The sequence below is a fragment of the Atractosteus spatula genome, chromosome 21, assembly GCF_055471065.1.
Source record: "Atractosteus spatula isolate fAtrSpa1 chromosome 21, fAtrSpa1.hap1, whole genome shotgun sequence".
Classification (NCBI taxonomy): Eukaryota; Metazoa; Chordata; class Actinopteri; order Semionotiformes; family Lepisosteidae; genus Atractosteus; species Atractosteus spatula.
The window spans coordinates 984,862-1,006,641 of record NC_142726.1 but is presented as its reverse complement, the minus strand read 5'-3'; the positions used below and the strand labels follow the sequence as shown (position 1 = coordinate 1,006,641).

Genomic DNA, 21,780 nt, shown 5'->3' with positions numbered 1-21,780 from the left:
TAAACAGCAAAGCCCTGGAAGCCTTTCACCAGCCCAAGATACTTACTGGCTTTTTTAACGTCTGCCACAAACTACATTTTGCAGTTTTACTGCCTTTTTTCCTGATAACGTCCTCCCCTGTTCTTTTTTTTCCCACCTTCCTAGCCCTTGGTTTATAACTGAATCTCCTCCTATCAGTTTGGCAAGCTTTTCACCACAGCATATGACATTACACTGTTGCTAAGAAGCATTTACACAAGGTTTAGACATCCCTTGGCTCCACTGCAAAGCACAACGCTGTTGCCAGGAAAGAGATCAAATGGGGGCAAGGTTGATAGCCATGGGTCAGCCAGCAGAGCCAAAAGAAAAATGCTCAACCTACGTAGATTTTGTCCAAAGATAAACACACACTGGTGTATGAACTAATTTGCACAGCATGACAAAAGGCATAAACAAAGTACGGTTACTCATACTGTATCACAAATGAAAAGAGAAAAAAATGATTTTTAAAACTGATTACAGAATCCAGACCTCCAGTCACTAATGTCTGCCCTCATTTAAATTGTGTTGAGAAGTTTTACAGAAACAAACAGTACAGAACTGCGATATAAGTGCGCCAGCTGGGATCAGCACAGCTTATCACTTTGATGAACTTTCAGACCTTCTGCTGCACTGCGATAAGGCTGCACCACAATGTTCAAAAGCAATACCAGACTAGCACAACTGGATAATGAGCAAAAGTCTGAACAAGGCCCAATGTCATACCATTTTCATCTAATGTTTGAAGAAAAACTCAGCATATTCAAACACATTTCTAGCATATAACAGAACACCCACTGTAACAGTACAGTGGCACAGTGAGTCTTACCTTGTGTTTAATGGGAGGCGATGCACTGTCCAATAAGCAGTTTTGCTTCATATTCTGACCAGCCAACACCATAGATTTACATTCCACACAAGATCCGATTGTCAGCTTCTTCCCATCGTCCACCACAAGAGTGTTGCTGACCCTGGGGGCGTACAGGAACACAGGCAGCCGGGCCACGTGCACCATCTTCAGGCCCAGACAGCGCCTCTTCTCCTGCCTGCAGAAGAAGCACACGAAGGTCTCGCAGCTATACTGCCGCGACCAGGGGCTGCTGGCAGGCTGGCCGGCCCGCCGCTCGTGCTGGACCCACTGGCCCAGCAGGTCGTGGTAGCACAGCAGGCAGGTGGAGACCAGGCCCGTGGAGTCCGCGGGCTTGGCGCGGGGCGCAGGCGGCTGCACAGTCAGGAAGGGGAAGAAGGGCTCCCTCTCCCCGCAACGGCCTGGCGGGTTCACGTGCAGCTGGAACTCCACGCCCGCCGCCAGCTCCGCCCCGCACAGGTAGCACACAGCGGTGTGCCCCCTCCGGGGCGCGGGCTGCCCAAAGGAGCTGGCCTGGATGGTGGCTCCCGTCACGGCCTGGTGGTACCTCCCCAGGAAGGTGCTGACTGACGTGATGAGCTCCTCGCTAAGGCACAGCCGATAGGCCGCCCAGATATCCTCCAGGATGGTGTAGCACGTCTGGCAGCAGTGCACTTTGCCATTCTTAACCCCCCTGGCTTTCGGGGGGCAAGGGAGCAGATTAATGAAGGGGAAGTGCATCGTGCTTGTGGAACTGCCCGCCCCCACCTTGGCGCAGATCACCCTGACGTCTTCGCTGCAGTCCTGGCCGCAGAGGAAGCAGGCCTCTCTGACCGGCTCCGGCTTGCAGCTCTCGCGGGGCCGGGGCTCCTGGCCTGAGGCGCCCGGGTTGAGGGGCACGACATATAGGCGCTGGAGCACGGGCACACTGGCCAGCTCGAAGCCCTGCCACTGCTGCATGAGCGAGGAGTGGCAACAGGCACAGACTAGGGTGCACCCTCTGGGGCTGAGGGGCACGGCTCCTGGGGGGGGGCTGTGGAGCCACAGGAAAGGGAAAAAGGGCTCGTTTGAGGTTCTCTCTTGTTTCTGCACATACACGCGGTACTGGTTGGCTGGGGACAGTTTGCCTCCGCAGATATAGCAGGCACTCTCCTCCGCCGCTGTACTGCTCTGGAGCTTCGCGATTACACTCCCAGACTCTCTTTTCTGTCTGTTCAGCGCCCGAACACGCTCCCTGCCGCTGCCGCTGCCGAGATCGAATACTTCGCGGTCGTCGTCGTCACTTGTTATGTTTATCTCATTGCTGTCCGAGTCGGAGCGGCCGCCAGCGGCATCACTGTTGCTGCCGCTGTCATTTGCCCGGCGCGGCTCGTCCCCCTTCTGGACGTCGACAAAGTCGCGGTCTGGAGTGCTGGAGGCGCCGACAGGTGACAGCGCCGCCGCTGCATCGCCAACATCTGCTGCTTTGTGACTTTTGTGTAGCGGAACCAGAGGGTGCCGAGAATTACAGCTGCCGTCGGCAGTGCGCTGGCGCGGGTCGGGATGTTTGGCATTCTCCTCTGGTAGCCGCCGCTTGGTGCGTATAATGATTCCGTTGTCTTGCACAGGTGTCTCGACAGAAGGGGTGCTGTAGCACCGCTGTGGCAGCACCTCCGGGAACTGGGCCAGGGACACTGAAGGCTGAGCCGCGTGATTCCCAATCTGCGCAGAGCGCCTGGGCGGAAGGCCACTATCCGGTTTCTGTGCGTCCTGCCCGGCGTAACTGCTGAGAGCGAACCGGCTTCCCAGCTGGACATCAGGGCTGCCTCTGCCGCTGACGTCGTTACTTCTCGCAGCCCCTTCTTTGGGCGTCTTGCTGCTGGTGGACATTCGTAAACACTTCTCTTTGATCAAGCCCGGTCGGTCTCCAAAGTCAAAATCCTGATCTGACATATTTTCGTTTTCAGACAGAGATGACAAGTCGGATTCAGGTGCGTCAAAATTTTGGCTACTCACGCTGATCCTCCTTTCCAAATCGTACGAGATGTTCCATTCCTGCGGTATCCGTCTGGAGTCGCACTGATACGGTCTTTTCAGCCAGTACATGCGTTTCTCTATCGGGGTCCTGGATCTCTCGAAAGAGTTCCACTGCTCCCCTAGAAAACTCTGACACACAGCGCAGACGAGGACGCATCCCTCCGGTGTAACCTCTTCAGCCCCTGGCGCCGGCTCTTGGTGTTGCAAAAATGGGAAAAATGGATAGTTTTCTCTTTGATATTTAACTTGTAGTTTGAGTTCTTTTCCAGGAGTAACACCCCCTCCACATATAAAGCAATAAATCAAACCTATGCCATTACGATCCGGTCTGGAACCGCTACCGACCAGGGCGCTCTCTTCTCCGGGCAGAACTGCAGCCATGAGTCGGTGCTTCCTCGAAACCGGTGTCATCTCCCGCGGGTCGTTCATAGTTTTATATACATCCAAGGGAATACCTCAGCCGCTCTTTCATTCGACCACAAGTAAATACACATATTACAACAAACTATGCTCCCGCGACCCCACGGAGTTATGAATCGTATTTACTTACAGTTATCATAATGCACAATCCCACTGAACTGATATGCAGTGTTTCACAGCACAAGAGTGTATCCCTGCAGTTAGAGGATTTATCACGAAAACGCCGTTTGTCCGAAAGGCAAAGTCACGATTTCCAACGCGAAATGCGGTGTTACATGTCGGCTCCCGTCCTCCGAACAGCGGTTTCCAAAATTTGATTTACCACTTGAAAAAAAAACTAATTTGAATCGCAGTTCGCCTTTCCTCCTGCTAACTTTCCTGTGTTCTCCAAACTTTGGCTGCTAACTCGCTCACACTGTACACAGCGCCATCTCCAATTTACTGGATCAATTTCAGGGACCCACAATGCAACTCCGCGCAGCCAGAAAGCACGCTGATCACAGAGCGCGCAGCGCTGCGCTCGCCAGTATCGCAGCCCTTTCCTCACACTGCGAAATCACCACCAGCTGTTCCGCGCCGAGCGTGGACTGCCAAGACATCAGTTCAACCACTTTCAACTGTTTATTTGTATTGCAATTCGTTAAGGTTAGGTCGAGGGTGTTTTTAAAATACACAAGCTACCAAAATATTCGATTCGATAAAATCAGAATGAATCTATGCATTCGTCTGTCAACCCCTTTGAACGAGTACCGGTAAGGAGACGGTTCATTTATCTCCAAGTACACCAATATCACTAAAAATTGTAAATTTTTTTTTGTTGTTGCTGTGTTTTCTCTCGGTACATAGTAAGACATATAGTTATAGGGGCTTTAAAAATATGATTAGGGTAAATGTTACAGCCTTTTCCCACAATGATAATATTACATCAAAAGTCACTATAGTAATCAAATCATCATACCTAATTATTTTGTATTCCAGATTTTTAACAAGTGCGGCCTTCAGTTTTCAAACCTGAAATCAAACACGTTGTACGTAAAACCTTCATGAAAGGAACAACGACCACAGTTTTTTGTTCCAGTCCAGAAACTGCTCCTTTTCTGAGCAAAGTTCATTCAAAATCCAAAAATCAAACGCTTAAGTGAAAACTATGTGATTTTTTTGTGTGTGTTTTAGGTCTATACTGTTTCCTGCTTGACTGGCGTCCTTCGTACTTAAAATAATAATTTCAACAAATAAGGAGCTCCGGAGCAAAGAAAATGTGAAAAACCCCGCCAATCCAAGCTGCCAAGGAATACGTAAGTAAACGTGCGCCAAAAAGCACTTGTAACAGAGACCTTTCCGATAATGTAGTTAAGGTAGAAATAAAAAAACTAACGATTTAGAACGCATTGCGCAAATGTCCTACAATACCAGAAACAAGGGATGTACCGGAATGAAATGTTGTGCTGTCTCAATTGCTTTATAATTTCCGGTTTTTCATGACTGTTATTTTGAAGAAAACCACCACAAGATTTAAAGACTTAACATTAAACGACGACGAAGTTGGCAACGAGCTCATTTTCTCTTTTATTTCTGCTAGGACCTCCCATTCAATTCTCGGTAAATTCATCACACACACCCCTCCAAAAAATCGTGCTACTTAAAATTTTCCTTTGTTGCAAAAATCACTTCTCCCACACTTACAGTAATCCACCAGAAATTCCAAAAACTTAACCGAGGAATCACTAAGCACGGGAAACAGTCTAGGGATGTATGACTGGACCTGTCACAACGTTGCTTCACCCGTTTGCATCAGATTAATTATGAAAGCAGGCTGAAATCTAAAAAAAACTATTCTTCTCACTTCTTGGACAAACTGGACTGAATATGTGAGAGAGCTCAAGAGGATTTCCCAAGCTATAGTATTGCACTGACACATGATATGTTATGTCGGACAAGCTTTAATTAAGAGGAACGAGAGGATAAACATTTATGTTGGCATGTAGTAAACCTTTTCTGTTAGGAAGAATTTATAAAAATACTCTAGGAACTGAAAGTTTTTCTAATTCATTACATAGTGTTGGTTCTACACGATTTCCTTTGTGTAGCACACATTCAAGCTTATAAACTAATGCATTTTGCACACGGAAGCAGTAAACAAATAGAAGACTGTCCAAACAAATGCATAAGTCATTGAGTGGTTTAGGTAAGGTTTATCACATGCCATTTGTGGTGAATCTGTCATTTTTTCTAACATGTGTTCCAATACAGCAGCGACACAGACCAGAACAGTGTACAAGGCATTCAGTGAGAAACTGGCTTTTCAATTCACACACAAACTATCATAATCACCACAATGAAGGTACTGGGAGCGCACAGTGCTGATAGATAGATAGATAGACCTCTAGTGAATAATGAATAATAGTGAATAATAAAGAGAGAGAGAACAGGGTCTTGCTCTTGAGCTACACTGCATTCAAATATTAGCCTATCATACATTTTGAGTAGCTTTTGTCCACATTTTCATCTTAAAAGCACAAAGAGGAGAGGCGAGAGCTGGTAAGTGGGGCAGTGCTTTGTAGTATCAGACATGAGCACTGAGTCTCGGGGGGATCGTTCATGGGAAGAGGGGTTCGAGGCAAGCAGAGAGGAAAAGAGCGTCACTGTCTTGCCATCTTTATGATTCACATCCTGATAAGAATGTGATTCACAGAGTGCGCCGCTGCCAGCAGCAGGCTGATGTGAGAAAATGTCAGAGGAAAGCCATGTCCCCCTTCCTGGGACCTCCTGGGAATGACTACTGAGACCATGTGCTGAAATCACAAAAATGATACCGTACAGACATAAACAGCTACAATTTTAAGTTCCAGACTGTGTAACAAATAGCTTTCCTCCTAAAATCAGTGCTTGGCTTTTATCTACTTTATAATCAGTCTTAGACTCAGCTCTCTTGTCCTGGAATCTTTGTGAGTCTCTTTCACACTTAGAAATCACACTTTTACACTACTGAATAAAGCCTAGCTGATTTGGAAGATACTTTAACATTGTTCTGTGTTTACATTTTATTCAGTCCCGGGGGTGTTAATCCCATTATGCTGGCTAAATTCCATCCCAGCACAATCTGGCCACAACAAATTTCTGCCTTAATTCAACTGGCAAAGCAATTTCTCTCTGCTCCACCTCATCTACTGTCTAGGCTCCTGGTGCTGAATGGCTCTCGAGGGAACATCAGGTAGCCCTTACACTACACTAGTCCCCTCCTGTCCTTCCTTTGAGATGAAATGTGTTGTACAAATGTATGTACTGTAATAATGCTAACAGCTCAAAATGCCATTCTTTTTCAACATGATTCACAGTCATAGAACTTAAATTTAAAGATCTTAATAAGCTCCATATTAGGTTTATCTTATATGTCTTTGCATTGCTAGCTTTATATTAAAAGGACATTTTTTTGGATGGATTAAATGGATTATGGATCACAGTGACGTGATAATTTTTGAAGTTTTGTACTTCATAAAAAAACATGTATCTTATTTTCTGAAAGTAAAGTGTAAGAGCTACCAAGGCACACTGGCATATCTTTAACCACCTTCCAGTGTGCATGTGTTCAGACTGTAGCTTTAGACTGTACATGTACAACTTCTTCTTTAATGGTTTGTCATTTAGGTACATTGTAGTGTTTTCATTATCGGATTACCTGCTGTACTGTGCTAAATTCCCTTTGTTTATATCACTATACTCTTTTTAGCATTTTCAGACATCATTTTTACACCTTCAGAACTCCATCAAATACAAGTTACCTTTGGATAAACAATAGCTAAATAAATACAAAACAATAATATTGAGGAATTTAACAATACAAATGTAGATAGTGTACATGTAGATAGTAGTGCTGTATGTAATGATTAACGCTTATCTTCACATTATTTAGGTTAACAACGTGGATTAGTTATTGTTTAGTTTGTTAACAATTAGTTTGTGTTTATATGCTTGTAAGTGCTAAAAGCTATGTCTCATATGGCACAATGGAGCTTGCTATGCCTAAATGCAGTGTACCCTGTTTAAAAACTCAGAAGAAGCAGCTTCAGAATAAAGAGATAATTGATTAGATTCCCAATAATTCTGTGGTATCTCATTGTGGCAAACAGATAAATTACCATGCTTTTCAACTAAAAGAGATAGTTGTTAAAAGAAAACAGTACATTTGGTGTGGTTATAATGTATGCATGTTTTTTCCTTTTATCAAGGTTTCCTTGATGTTTGCCCTTCCGCTCTCCAGAATGTCGCCTCCTGGTGCCAGAAACGTGTAACTGCAGACTGCTGCTTGGAGTTCCTGCTGGAGATCTCCCAATGTGGGAACAATGATCATGAATACGAGGCTCATAGCATGTGTGCAGGTAGCTTTTTTTTTCATCCCACAACCATCTGCTTCCAAAGCCAAGAATCTGCTCACATGTGCCAAAGAAACATTTGTGTCTGTGAGGTATCTACTGCATGAAAGTCATATACCACAGTTCCTGAGTAAAGGATGGTGCAATGTGATAGCTATTTTAACTTTATGGAAATTCAGATTCTGCAAGTCATTAGCCATTTTCCATCAGAACACTTTGAATTAACTATTTTGTGTGCTGAAGGTAAACGAAAATCTTTGTGTCAAACATATCATCCCAGTGTTCTGAGCTGGTATTGATTAAAAGTACGAGGTTTGTGCCAATGAACAATTCTGGATTCAATTCAGAGCTAGATATTAGGGTCTCTTGAAAACTTACAGCACTGTCTGAGTTTGTATCAATGTTACCTGCAGTTGCTGTAATCACAGAGCACACAGCACAGGAGACAGCACAATGCTTCACTTGTTAGAACAGCTGGAATGTATTAAAAGATACCTTGTTCAGCTAGGGCTTTCTTTTCCCCTATGCAATTCTGAAAGAGCTTTTCCTGGCAGCAATCAAACATCCAAACAGTTTTTGCTAGGGCTCTCCTTACTGTCTCTTTAACTTCAAGACTAACCAGCATTCAGATGAAAATCAATCAATCTTATAATAAGATAAATCAATCTTATTTTTTAAGATAAGACAAAAATAGCATGTTTTAAATTGTCTTTGGAATTGTCTAATATTTGTATGTATCTCTAATACTTACAAGGGTTTTTAAATGCCATTTTAAGTATGTTTTTCATGCCTTACTATCACTGTAAAACCCAGCCCACTATAATGGTTAAGGATTATTCAGGAGACCATGCTGTTTTTCTGTTTAAAAGTAACTTTTTAAAACTATGACTAGTCTAAACTAACATGGCTGATCACAAAGAGCTTGGTTAGCCAGGGCTTACAGACAATTATTGTGCAATAATTAGGACTTTATGTTCTTTATGCTTCCGCCCATTAAGAGTGTTGACAAAAATATAAATCTGGTCTAATTGTACAATGTTAGTTTTCTGTGTTCTTTTCCTTATCACTCAACAAGGAATTACTTGCAAGTACTGCAAGCTGCATTATTTCAGATGAAATTGCACTTGCGCCACTCTGAATATTGAAGTGAGGAAATTCGAACAGCGGGAGCGATTTTGCTTCTCTGAAACAGCAGATCCTTTTGGTAACGAGCAAACTGATAGTGACCTCTAGTCCCATGTGGTCCTGCTGGAAACACTCCTTCCAAAAACAGGTGAATGAATGGCAAAAGAGTTGTCCTTTAGGCAGATGCTGTCCAGATGTTGAAGGATTCCAGGGCACAAACAGATCACCATAATAATAATAATAATAATAAATTACATTTTTATAGCCTTTTTCATCTTAAAGGACCCCAAAGCACTTTAAATACAGTATATACAGTAGGAGGAGAGGCATTGAATTCCTTTCCAGTACCGAGCTGGTCCAGCTGAGCTTGACTTTTGGGATCTAATAAGGTCAGGTTAAAAAGCAGTAACAAGGCAGCCATTATCACCAGGCCCCAAAAATAAGATAACAGGGGGCTGCTAATGATCTCAGTGGTAGCAGAAACAGAATCTGAAGGTTTTGTTCAGATAACAATTGATATGAGACTCACAATGATGATGAGCAGAGTCTTTCCTGGTTGTGAGCCCAGTCAGAGTCCATTGATCCTCCTGTAAGAACCTCAATACTGTACAACTGCGCATCGCAATAAGGTCTGTGGAATCCTGGCTGCAGAGGCATCAGGCCTGAGGTGGGAAGTGAAGAGGAACCTCACCTACAACTGACCAAGGAAGAGCCGAGGAAGTTCAACCTTGTCTATCCCAAACATGGAAAGTCTTGTCAAAAAGGTTTGGACATTGACACAAACCAATAAGAAATCCTTTTCAGTGTTCTTATTGGTGCAAAATTGACATTTCCGTCTTCCAAGGAGTCTGTCCTTGGACAACTAGGCTTTTATGAGTCTGGAAGTTGCTGGTTGGCCAGACTGACCACTCAATATTCTGAGCTGGTCCCATGGCAATAATGCCATCTTAACATCATCAGGACCCTTCTGAACAGCTCAGCCAAGCCCTTCTCTAAAAGGTAATGTTGCGCTTGGCTTTAGTATGGCGCCATGCAGGGACTTGGGAGATGTAGAATCTGGGGTGGAGGAAACCCCAGAAAAAATGAACATCAATATTTAGCAGTTCATGCTTTTCGTTAGGAGAAATGCAGATACTTCTCAGCATTGAAAAAGGGTGGCAGACAGAATTTCTCTGTTGTTTCTTTCATAAATTCACAAATCAAATACAGTTACTTGAAAGGAAATGTCGGTTTATCTGTATTCATTTTGTTAGAGACAGTGTCTGTATTCTGGGTGAAATTACAGTGGATTATAGAGCAGGTTTTAGTCAGTGTGACAAGGATTTTACTGACAATGAATAAATCTATTTATTTTACAAAAATACAAAGCACAAAGTGGGTGTTAAGGCAAACATTTATTTGCACTTAATGAGGACGGTTTCCTTCATTCAAAGATTCTGCTAGAAACTGCTGTTAGAAGCAATTAGCATGCAGAACTAAGAATCATTTCATTTTCAAAATATGGAAAGAATATTTTTGGCAAGATTATCTTTCACAGGTCAGTCCCAAAGAGGCTTGAACTACCATGTACGACCACTTAAAGCAAATGCCTGATGTCAGATTTATCAAAATTGAAGACAAGGCTAACCAACAAACTTGTCAGTGCACAATGATTGGCACCATCTGTGTGGTATTAAATGCTTTTCTTTTTCATCATAGGATCAAGAGCTTTTTCATTGTTAAGATGCTGAGTTACCGCAGCATATTTCAGAAATTGCTAGATGAAGAGATACATAAGTATCCAAAGCAAAATAACAAAAAGCTGATGTCTCATGAGGCATGCCAGAGATACAACAAAATGGAAAAGAAATGTGAAATTAAATACTGAAATGAATATTACTTTCACTAAACAAAATATATTTCAGGCAATACTACTAAATTAGCTTATATGATGACACTTTTACTATTATTCATGGAAGTAACTAACAGATATGCATGCAAGAATATACATTTCCTAAATAAAATGCCATCTTTCTCTTTCCTTAATTTTGAATGCCTGGCTGAAGTCAATAAATTTTGTAGGCAGGCAATGTTTTAAAACATGAAAGCAGTGAAATAATGCATCTGATGGGACTGTAGACTGGGAGGTATACAAGAACATTCCCCAGAGTGACAGTGGGCTGGCCATTTGTTTGGGAAATGCAGTGGAAGGGGTGGTCTCTGTGCTCATGGCCCGAAATGATGAGGCCGTGGAAGACAGGTTGTGCAACGGTCAGGACTGAAAGGTGGTGCAGTGGGAGTGAGTCCCCTGAAGCTGCCTGGTAAAGCCTGACGAAGGTGAGCATACAGCACCTGTAGAAATCTGCTTGCTAGGAAAGAGAACCTACTCTGGGTGGCAGAGTGAGGGTGTGGATCAAAGAGCTGGGAGGAGCCTAAGCACCCAACTGCTGATGGTGTAAAAGCTGAACTGGTGCCCAAATGCATTCGACACAGGATGGCCACTGTCACGGGGAAGATCTTGCTCAGACAGTGCGAGATCCCAGTTCACTCCAGTATCAAGCAGACTTTGCAGACCCATGTATCCTTGGCTCTGACATGCTCTAGTCATCCCCTGCAGAGTTGGATCTGTTGGTTTCCTATGTTGGTGAAGGGGGGTGATCCCCTTGGTGACAGGGTGTGCTGCCCCATGGGGGAACCCCAAGTCTCCCTGCAGGTGATGAAAGCAAAGGAACGCATCTGTCCTAGGTACCACTATAGCTGACATGGAGCGGCACAAGACCAGGACCAGTCAGGACCAGCCCGTGAGGCAGACAGTGACGCCCACAGTGTGCAACAGAGAGCAGGGCCGAGGTGGCGCAGTGGACGTTGGGACATTGCACCACACTTCTATATCTTGCAGGACACCTGTCCTTCTTCTGTACTGCTTCTGCATTAGTTTCAAATACTATGAAAGTTACATGATAGTTGATATAAACTATATGCCTTCTACCGGTTTCCACTTCTGGTGGACAAAACCCTTTTGGTGATCACAAAGAGCCTGGAGTCACCTGGCCTTTCAGACCAGTTGTTGTACTTCTATCATTAGCTGTGCCACAATGTTCAAACCTCTCATTGTAAGTAGGCAACAGCAAAGGCAGCATCTTCTTACATTTTATTTGTCCCAGCTGCAATTGATGGTATTTAGATAATATCTCAGAAAGCTCCACTCTGCTATTAGCTTTTTCATCTGGGACAAGTACAGAGCTTTATAAAACACCTCATCATGATTTTGTGATACTATATTACTATACAGTACTTAAGCATCAGTCGTAGTAATGTAAGGCTCACTACATAACTGAGTAGTAATACAATCGCATTTCTCTTTGTTCTCCTTCTTGACGCTTCTTGTCATTTTAACAACAGAACACGCAGCCCCATTCTAATATAACAGCACGGCACTGCGCCGTGGTGTGGGTAAGCAAACACACTAACAATAGAAGTACATCACCGATTTAAATCTGTTAGGGAAATAATGTTTTTAAATAATGCTGATGATGGTGCAACAAAGACATCAAATCTTGTGTTTGTGAGTGGGCCAGTTATCTCTTGATAGAACTGTGGAAAAATGATCTTCTGTGATTTACTGTTCACCCAAGATACTGACTTTACTAGGAGGCATGGAGCAGTGCTTGAGAAGGCTGATTTATTCCTATGAAAGACTCGGGTACTCAGTTAGCCCAAGGTGACAAAACACTGGCATAGATGCAGTATGTAGATCACACCAGAGTGCCCAGTCCCATTACTGGTAGTTTATAAAGCAACCAACGACTGCTTATTCTTTCCAGCTGTTGCCTGGAGACGTAATGATGCATTCAGTCCAGCACATCAAGTTTAACACAAATGTTTAATTTAAAACATTCTTTCTCTGTAATGGTATGAAAGGAAGCAGTCACATTAAACAATCTGACCATCAAACTGTAGGTCTTCCTTATAGCAAAAGTAAAAACAATACCACTTGGGTGGTTGTCTCTTTCCACTCCTGAAGGCCTTGATAACAGTTTCATTGTTGTGATACACTGAGGGAAAGGAGTGCTTGATTTGTTTTATTAAGACTGTTGAATGTTACTGAGTGTTCAGCTGTACGTTTTATTATCTTCGATTTTAGGAGAACAGCTTGAAGGGCAAAATAAATATATAAAGATATTATTGAATCCACAAAGAAGTAAAACTTCCTTTGGCAGTAATGTAATTTTGTCTTATTTTTAATAAATTACTTCCCCACAAGATTAAAGCTGGGTGCAAGAAATGTGTTCACATTGGCAACACAAACAGAGCCCAGCGGATCTGGTTGTTCTGTTTAATTCTGGTCATATCAACCGATATTTTATATTTTAAAATCATTCCATTCCTTGTGTGAGTCCTTCAGAAATCATGCAAAACCGTGTAGAACGATGATGATGTCCCGGCACTCCTATGCCTGTTTTAATTATGGGCGCTATTTCAAGCTCACAGTCGTAGCCCAGAGGTTTGTTCTTCAGGACTATCCTGTCCTTCCTTAGGTCTCTGCCACCTTGCAATGTAACAGACTGCAAAATGTCTGCTCAGTATATACTCCAGTTTTCCAATGATTGTGGACTGGAAACATCTCCTTTGGATCCTGCCAAAGTTTAAAATTAATTTAAACAACAGGGGAGACACAGATTAACTTGATTGTGTAATGAAAGACTGCAAAGATGAAAACATTAAGCAAAGCTTGATTTTTAAGAAAAGCAATGAAAGTCAAAAAGGTACAAATGGTACAGCAGGTTGAAAAACAAACAAACACAGTACAGTATATGTTTATCACTTTTCTCAGCCTTGTATTGGATCTGCGTTTGTGTGAGTGAACCTAGCAGCCATCCACATTGTAATTCATCATGTTGAAGACGCTGCTGTGGGTGCTGCAGTCTGCAGCATATACACTTGTCATTCCTGAGCCCAGACTGTTCCTGAGGAGGGCAACAGTCAAACAGCCATCCTCATAAGCCACCAGAGCTGAATCACATCCCTTCGGGTGGTTGATCAAAAGATTTGTTTAGCAGTTGATTTCTTTAAACAGCCGTCAGCTACTGAAAAATATAAAAGATGACTTAATCAGTGTAAGTGCATCCATAGTAAACCATGACCTAGAACATTAACTACTGCTACTCATGGATCTGAAATGAGAACAAAGCATGTGCTTCACTAAAAAGTGTAATGAACTGTTAATGAACCCCTACTGAAAAATAATGTTTAAACTGAACAAAAATTCTGAAGTGGTAATATACCGGAGCAAATTCTTTTCATAAACATTCTAAACTAACATCACTTGAACTCAATCAATATCAACAGTCTGTACATTTTTCTGCAACACTGTTTGGATCTATTTTGTATTTTTTGCTGATGGTTACATTCCTGCTGAGTGAGTATTTTATCCTGTGAAAAATGTGACATTTCAGAAAAGGTTAAGATCATTACATCCGTGATACATCTGCAAAACAAAAGTGCAAGCTATAAATTATGCTGCCAACCTGCTGCTTTTGAAAGGTCCAAGCAATGTTTTTTTTCACCTGCAACAGACAGATTTCCCTTTGTCTCTAACAAGGTTTCCTGTTGGTGTTCTTAACAAGGCCAGTTTCTGGGGTGTTGCTTGACACAAATGACATAACCTTCGGAAGCAAGGTGAGAGTTTTTTTGCCGCACTGAGAAGGAGGTTTGGGGAAAGGTTTCCTCTATGTTGACTTACAACATGGTATGGTCTTTTTCTGCTTTTATGATGTGCCGGTGAAGCACACAGTTCGTGTTTCAAGCAGATAGAATTTGGCTTGAGAAATAATTTAGGATACTGGCAATTTCAAATATTAAGACATGCTTAAATTCCATTTTTTACACAGTAATTGTGAAGAACAGCTCCTGTTTAGAACAGTCAGTACTACCCAAAGATGTAATTACAGAGCTAAGGGCAGGCTAACCTTGACAATGTTATTTTTTGGACAAAACCCAAAGAGATGTCTCTTCAGATGGAAAACTGTTTTGGTAAAATTGTATCTAGTCACAAACATCCCTAGTTGTATTGACTATGGGAAATGTTGCTCTGGCAGTGGTGTTTGTTCTCTCTGGGTTTATAATGTTGCCAAAAATGTTTTCAAGGTTGCTTCAACAGAGCCTCACCTTTGAGCTTTCAGAGGCTTAGAAAGTCCCATCACACCACAGATCTGTCTGTACATTTTTACACAAAACAGTACAGCCTACTGAAAAAACTCAAATCAAGCTCCTCATAAAAGGACTAAAGAAATAACGTGGATGGAATGTGCCTTTTTGAAGCTTTATAGGTCTCTTGAGGCCTGCTCAAATAAAGTCTTTCTGGCTCAGGAATGGAGACTTACAAATCAGTTTCCAGCCTCTCTCTTCCTGTGCCGACCTACTGGAGTCGGCTATTATTGTTGGCAGCCTGCCTTTGGAAGAGATTTCCCTCCCTGAGTGGGGGAAATGCTGATGACATGTGACACCTTCTGCGAGGTCCTTGGAAAAGATGATCCAGCCCTAGTTTCTGCCTCCTGCAAGTGCACAAGTCTGCCTGCTCATCGTTCACTCATCATGTGTGAGATGCACTGTTTCCACCACAGGACTCCCCCTGCAAACTCGGCTATCAGTGTGAGTTTAATGTCGCATAAGCCGACATGCAACACAGGCAAAATCTGATCTGTATCTTTTAAACTTTTTGCTCAACCAGCACAGTTTATACATCTGTTAGAGTTTATGTTTATAGGTTTTGTTTTCAAACTGTCATGAAATTCAGTCTCAGAACGAGTGGAAACAACTTTTAGTTTCAGCGATAAGCTTTGTTGATCTCACTGCTAGTGAGTGAACACAGAATAGCAACAGCTGACACAACAGCTTACGAAAACATGAAGTTGTGCTTTAGCACCTGCCTGACAGGAGTGTGTCTGAACACTCTTTGTTGGTTTTGCATAATTTTTCATTGCATATGTGAGTTTAAAATATTTCTTATGGATTTTGGATGTTAAGTAAAAAATCTGGCGTACTGTTTTTAAAACATACAGTGTGTGATTATTATGGGCCATTTGCATAATATGGATTTCTGTTTCATATACACATCTTAAAATTGTACAGCTGCTTTGACATAACTCAGAAATAGAATGAATAAATTATATTCTAAAAATTAACAATCATATTTTTTACTTGAATCTCTTATTGTGAAGCTGATAAAATCTTTCAAAGCTTTTACCAGACAGCTGTCAGCTTGTCACTAGAAAACAAAATGCAAAATGTGCTAATCTGTGATGAAAGCATGCAAAAATAGTACAAAGCACTTTCTCTCTGACAAATCAATCACTTGAGATACCTGCTGTATGTTATTACACATCTTTTACAGACTAATACCCATCAATCATGAAGTACAGTAGTCACCTTGCCACTTGAAGCCTAAATATTTTCTTTTATTTTTCCAAAAAACAAAATTCATGTTTGTATCTCTCTATATATAAACAGGACCAGTTTTCTTGGATATATTCCACCTCCAGGTCCTGTGCTGGGACATGTATGCTGCAAAGTTAAACATCCCGATAGGGAATACATTGAATTGGAAGAAAATGCAAGCAAGTGCAATCTGTACTGTATCTTGAGACCCAAGGCTACGTGAATATCAAACAAATGAATATCCTGCCACTAACTCTTTTGATTTGCAAAATTGATTTCAAATTGTGGGCAGGCAGCACAGTGGTACAGTGGTCAGCATTGCTGCCTCACAGTGCCGGGGCCCTGGGTTCGATTTCTGGGGTGCTCTCTATGTGGAGCTTGTATGTCCTCCCCATGTTCGCGTGGGTTTATTCCACTTCCCAAAGACATGCTGGGAGGTTAACTGGCCCTGGTGTGAGCGTGTGTATCTGTGTGTGCCCTGTGATGGACTGGGACCCCATACACCCATTTCTTGCTGGATTCGACACCCATAATCCTGTACTGGATTAAGTGATTCAGAATGTGGAGTGACAGATTTCGAATTGCATGTACAGCAGGTTTTGATTAACAGTGTTTTTTTATCAATGTTGAATGAGAGCTCCAGTGGTTCGAACTGTAAAAAAATGTAAGAAAAAAAATCCCCTTTGAAAATCAGTTTTCTTGATAACAGTAATAGTGGAACTTCCAAATAACCTTGACTGACACCACTTATGAGCTCAGACTTAAAGTTTTGTATGACTAAAGTGCTAAAACCACTGCAAACTACTGGAAAATGACAGCTACACTGAGCACCTCTGTGTTACAGGAGGCAGTACTCCTGTTACCTGTAAAGCACATTAGGATTATTTAGGAGGAAAAGTACTACTGTATGTAAATGCATATGGATTTAATAGATTTTACACCTGGGTTCCAGTGCCCAGAAAAAGAACCTGTTCTTCTAAGTAGTGATTTGGATCAAGATAGTAAGTTGCCAATGAAAGGTTGGAAATATGGTTTGCCAGTTCATTTCCATTATGAAGTTTTTATATTCTCCACATTTCAGCACCTGCACTTTAAAAGAAAATTCACTTTAGACTTATGGGTAAAAAGCCAATTTCTGTTTTTAGATCCCAAGCAGTACAACCTCAGATTAAATGATGAAAAGCTATAAGGAAAAAGTCCAGAGCCACTGTTCAGCCATTAAAGCTTAAATCGTTTAAAAAAAACATTTCAAGACTGAGGTTTTCCCTTTAGGATATAATAATGTGAAAAAGTAGATGGTAGCTACTGTGCTGGTAGGACAGTTAACTGGCTCAGTTGAGATTCACTACTGGATATCTAACACTTACAGATGAATTTCTGTTTGTAGTCCATACAGTACATGTCACCCACAAGGGTTCAACATCAGAGCGATCTCTTCTGCAAAAAAACTGATTAGAAACAGAAACCATTGTAGAAATTCAGATAGAAAGAAAAACTTAATATACTAAAGAGAGCTAATATACTAAAGTATAAAGTTTTTGTATATAACCTTTTTTGTATATAAAAACAATATGTCAAATAAAAAATCACATTTAAAGTACATGAGTATCTTATTTTGCAAAACTAAGATATATCACATTAAATTCACGTTATTGTAGGGAAAAATTTGCAGCAATAGAACTATGTTCATTCTACCTTATACATAAGATCCTCTGTATTATGGATCAGCTGTGAAGTGGCATTACACTGAACCTACATTGCGTAAAAGCAGTGAGTGTATCGTCAATCATGGCTTTCTCTTGTTTACATTTCTATGCAAAATGCACAGGATTTTGAATATATTTTCTGTTAATTTTTCATTGTGCTAAAAACCATGAGATTTCATTTCATGGTCGCAGGACTTTGACAACGCAAAAAAACCTGGAGCCTTATGGGTAATCCATCATACTTGGCCTGTATAGTAATTGCTGCAAAAGATGTTCGACTCCTAATACCGCAGAGCAGCTGTGCACTCTTCTAAAACTTCCTTAAGTCATTAATCAGGCGTCGTATTTTAATAAAATTACATGGGGCAAAAATTTAGAGAAACTCATATTTTATTATTTTCTCGGTTTAATAATCTTGAAAAAATGACAACATACTTTACAGAATCCCACTATTTTAGCTTCATATGTTTTCAATTGCAGTTTCATATGATTTAAATATTTTTAAAAGGCCCTTAAGTAATAACTGCAGCTGAAGCCAGTCGCATCACGCAGACTAACCCACGGTACTCAAGCATAACCCAGCATTCCTAAGACTGTCTTATACTGTAGCAGTTTGCATGAAGTTTCAACAAACAAATATGTGAAACCGTGCTTTCTTTTCACACTACTTACAGTAGTTACAGTATGTGTGTCTATAGGCAGGTAAATCATTCTGAAATTGTGGAAAAGTTTGATGAAGTGTAGTAAAAGAAGCTGGAAACTACGGACAAACACAGAAAGCCAGTGTGAAGTTTGGTTTATAGTATGTGTGGAAAGGCTTGAAAAATTTGGAGTGCAAACTACCTGTAAATGTGGGATGTGCAACTCCATTCCTGCAGGCCAGGTATTTCAAATGATTAAAACTAAAACGCGTGATTGGATATCGTACCCAAACACCAAGCTCAATGCAGTAGCTAGGATAAAAGGTTAAGAGGTGATTTAAAAGTCAAAAGCCCCTCCATCCCTCAAGAAATGGAGTTGTATGTGCCTGATTTAGAGAATGATAATGTAAATATCAGAACAAAAACTATTACTGAGCACATTTTCACATTTTTGGTGTTTTAAAGCTTTCAGTCATGACATCCAGAAGCATAAATTAATATTTGTCACATGCACAACTAGCTCCACACATTCAAAGCAAAAAACAAAAGTAAAGAAGTAAATTGGTACTTAATATGAAAGACAAATGGAAACATCATGATTGCATAAGTATTCAAACACTTTACTGTGGAAAATGTAAATTAATTTAGGTGAACAAAAATGTCCTTATCTTTAGTTGAGTGGCCTCTATTTGTGTGCAATAATACTGGCTCTCATGATTTCAGAATAAAGACTTCTGTCTCTGCAAGGTTCATTAGTCAGGTTGGGAATTTTAAGCAAAGACTCAACTATGAAGACAAAGGAGCTTTGAAACAAGTCAGGGATGACTTCATTAAAAAGGACAGATCAGGAGAAGGGCACAAAAACATCCAGGTTTCTGAATATCCTTGAGAGCCCAGTCTGCTCAATAATCAAGACATGGAAGGTGCCTCACACCACCCAGATACTCTGTGGAAGAAAAGAGTAGCAAATCCATCTCATATCCCACGGAGTTTATAACAAATCATATGAGTGATCCTGCAAAAATGTACCAAAAGGTGTTGTGGTCAGATGAGAGAATCTTTGGAATGTTTTGGTTTAAATGCCATATATTATGTTTAGAGCAGTCCCAACACAGCTCTTCTCCCAGTCAGGCCCACCCCTGAGTCAAGCATGCTAGTGGCAGCCTCATGCAATGAGCAGAGACTGGGAAAGGGATAATGGATGGAGAAAAGCACAGGAAAATGCTAGAGGAAAACCTGTTTCAGTCTGCTAAGGACTGAATCAAGAGTGTATTAAAACTGAGGCAAAACGTTACCTTTCAGTATGACAATGATTTGAAATGCAAGGGCAGAGCTACATTAGGAAGCTCATCGAAGTCCTGAGCTGAATCCACTTGAGAGATCCACTTGAGATTTATCACACCCTTATAAGACTTCAGTCTCAGACATTTTGAGATTTTTGACTAAATTATTAAGTTTAAAAAATATGTGTGCATCATTTTGTTATTTCCCCATAGGACATACAGTATACAGACAGAAACGCCTACAGTTCAAGCTTTAAATTTAAATTGCAAAGGTTAGCTTGGCTGTTTAACCTGTACTGTTATATCATATCACAGTCTTATATCTCCTCATTTTAATGATATGGTGGAGTTAAAACTATAATCTTCAGCAATAATATAAAAAATAGCAGTTTTTGGCAAGCACACAGTTACAAATGTGGATATCCCAATGTTGATTTTTTTGAGGATTGTTAAGAGAAGTGTAGATTACAGAGTGAAAATGATCGGATTTAAGTCAGAGTCTGAGGAAAATTTTCAGTTTCGTTTAATTGTATCTTTGTAAATTATGTGATAAAAATGACATTTTAGTAGAACTTCGTGAATCCCTTTTTAAAAATATTTCAGTCTTTTTTACTTTTTTAAAATGAGCTTCGTGTACATCTTGGGACAGACTAATACACATAATAAAACAACAAAAAACAACTACGGTATATATTCTAATTAATATTTCACCTTTATCGCCTAATTAATATTTCACCTTATGAAACAAATTTGTTGACGCTACAATATTGTGTGGTAAATGTTTAAGTTTTGACATATTTATACATCTTTTAACATCCATGTCTAAAACAAAGAAGCAGAGTAGCCCAGTTTAACATTCAAAAGGGTAGTAAGAAAAAGATACAAAATGTTTAACAAATGTGGCCGCCTGGTAAAATCAGTACTGTACCCAACTGGTGACCAGTGTCTCCCCTGAAATGAAATATCCCAAAGAAAAGTGGGAGAGGGGACCCCACCTCCTCTCTCTCATGTCAGGGACTGGCCTGAACAGAAAACTGTAAAAGCTTAACGAATCGCTGTCATTACGTCCACGCTTTGAGGTGAGAGGTGCTGGCAGATGAATAGATTTCTACTGTCCGAGTGCTGAAATGATGGCTGTCAGGCCTCCATGTCTCCTGCTCTCCAGGCCCTTCGTAATTGGCAGGATCCCAGAAGACACCTCCCTGATGACTGCGAAGCTCCAGTGTGGTTCACTCAAAGCATCTTGCTTGTCGCAGCCTCTTCGACACATAGAGTTTTAACAGCAGAACCTGCCTGAGTCCCCCCCCCCCCAGGCTGCTCCGTTGCCTTGGCAGCTGGGTGGAACGTGTCCACCAGAGTACAAATACCCCTCGTTAGTGAAACACTACACAGAGCCTGCAGTAAAATGGTCACACTACCAATTTTGTATTTGTGCAACCAATCACCTGAGTGACCACAGTTTGTGAGAGACGTTTGCTATTCGTATTTGCAAATAATACATAAAACTCATTTACACATATACAGTGCCTTGCAAAAGTATTCAGACCCCTGCACAGTTCTCACCTGTTGCTTTAAAGCTTTGTGTATATAATATCTGTTATACATACAACCTACTCCACAATGTCAGAGAAATTAAATAAAAGAAACACACATAAATAATATGATAGAAAAGTGAAAGGGATATACGTGCATTAGTATTAAAACTCCTTGTATAATTCTGAAATTTCTTAATTTTGCAAAATGAGGAATTACCTGTAGAATACTCAACAGCCCAAACTTTGTGTTTTTCCTTTCTATTGTTCAGTGTGGAAGAGACTGTGTTTAAACTTTAATTAATTTAAATGCATAATATTGTCTTAACAAGCCATACAATTAGTTGAGTTGCCTCTTTGTGCAAAAGTAGTGGTTCTTTTAGTTTCAGATTAAAAACAACTGTCT

At 41.1% G+C, this 21,780-nt stretch overlaps 1 protein-coding gene and 1 long non-coding RNA gene across 2 annotated transcripts in view; one reads left to right on the top strand and one right to left on the bottom strand.

Annotated features, from left to right (window-relative positions):
- gse1b (Gse1 coiled-coil protein b) overlaps nt 1-3,681 on the bottom strand; it is a 266,120-nt gene extending 262,439 nt beyond the window's left edge. Inside the window, exon 1 of the mRNA XM_088938664.1 lies at nt 848-3,681. Within this exon, the coding sequence (XP_088794790.1) occupies nt 848-3,310 (2,463 nt within the window). The 5' untranslated portion in view covers nt 3,311-3,681. The remainder of the gene's footprint in view (nt 1-847) is intronic.
- LOC148816942 (uncharacterized) lies at nt 2,066-8,631 on the top strand. The gene is made up of 3 exons (XR_016094611.1): nt 2,066-2,835; nt 4,475-4,596; nt 7,528-8,631. It is a non-coding gene; the product is annotated as an uncharacterized LOC148816942 (long non-coding RNA).
- Nucleotides 8,632-21,780: the final 13,149 nt, after the last annotated feature.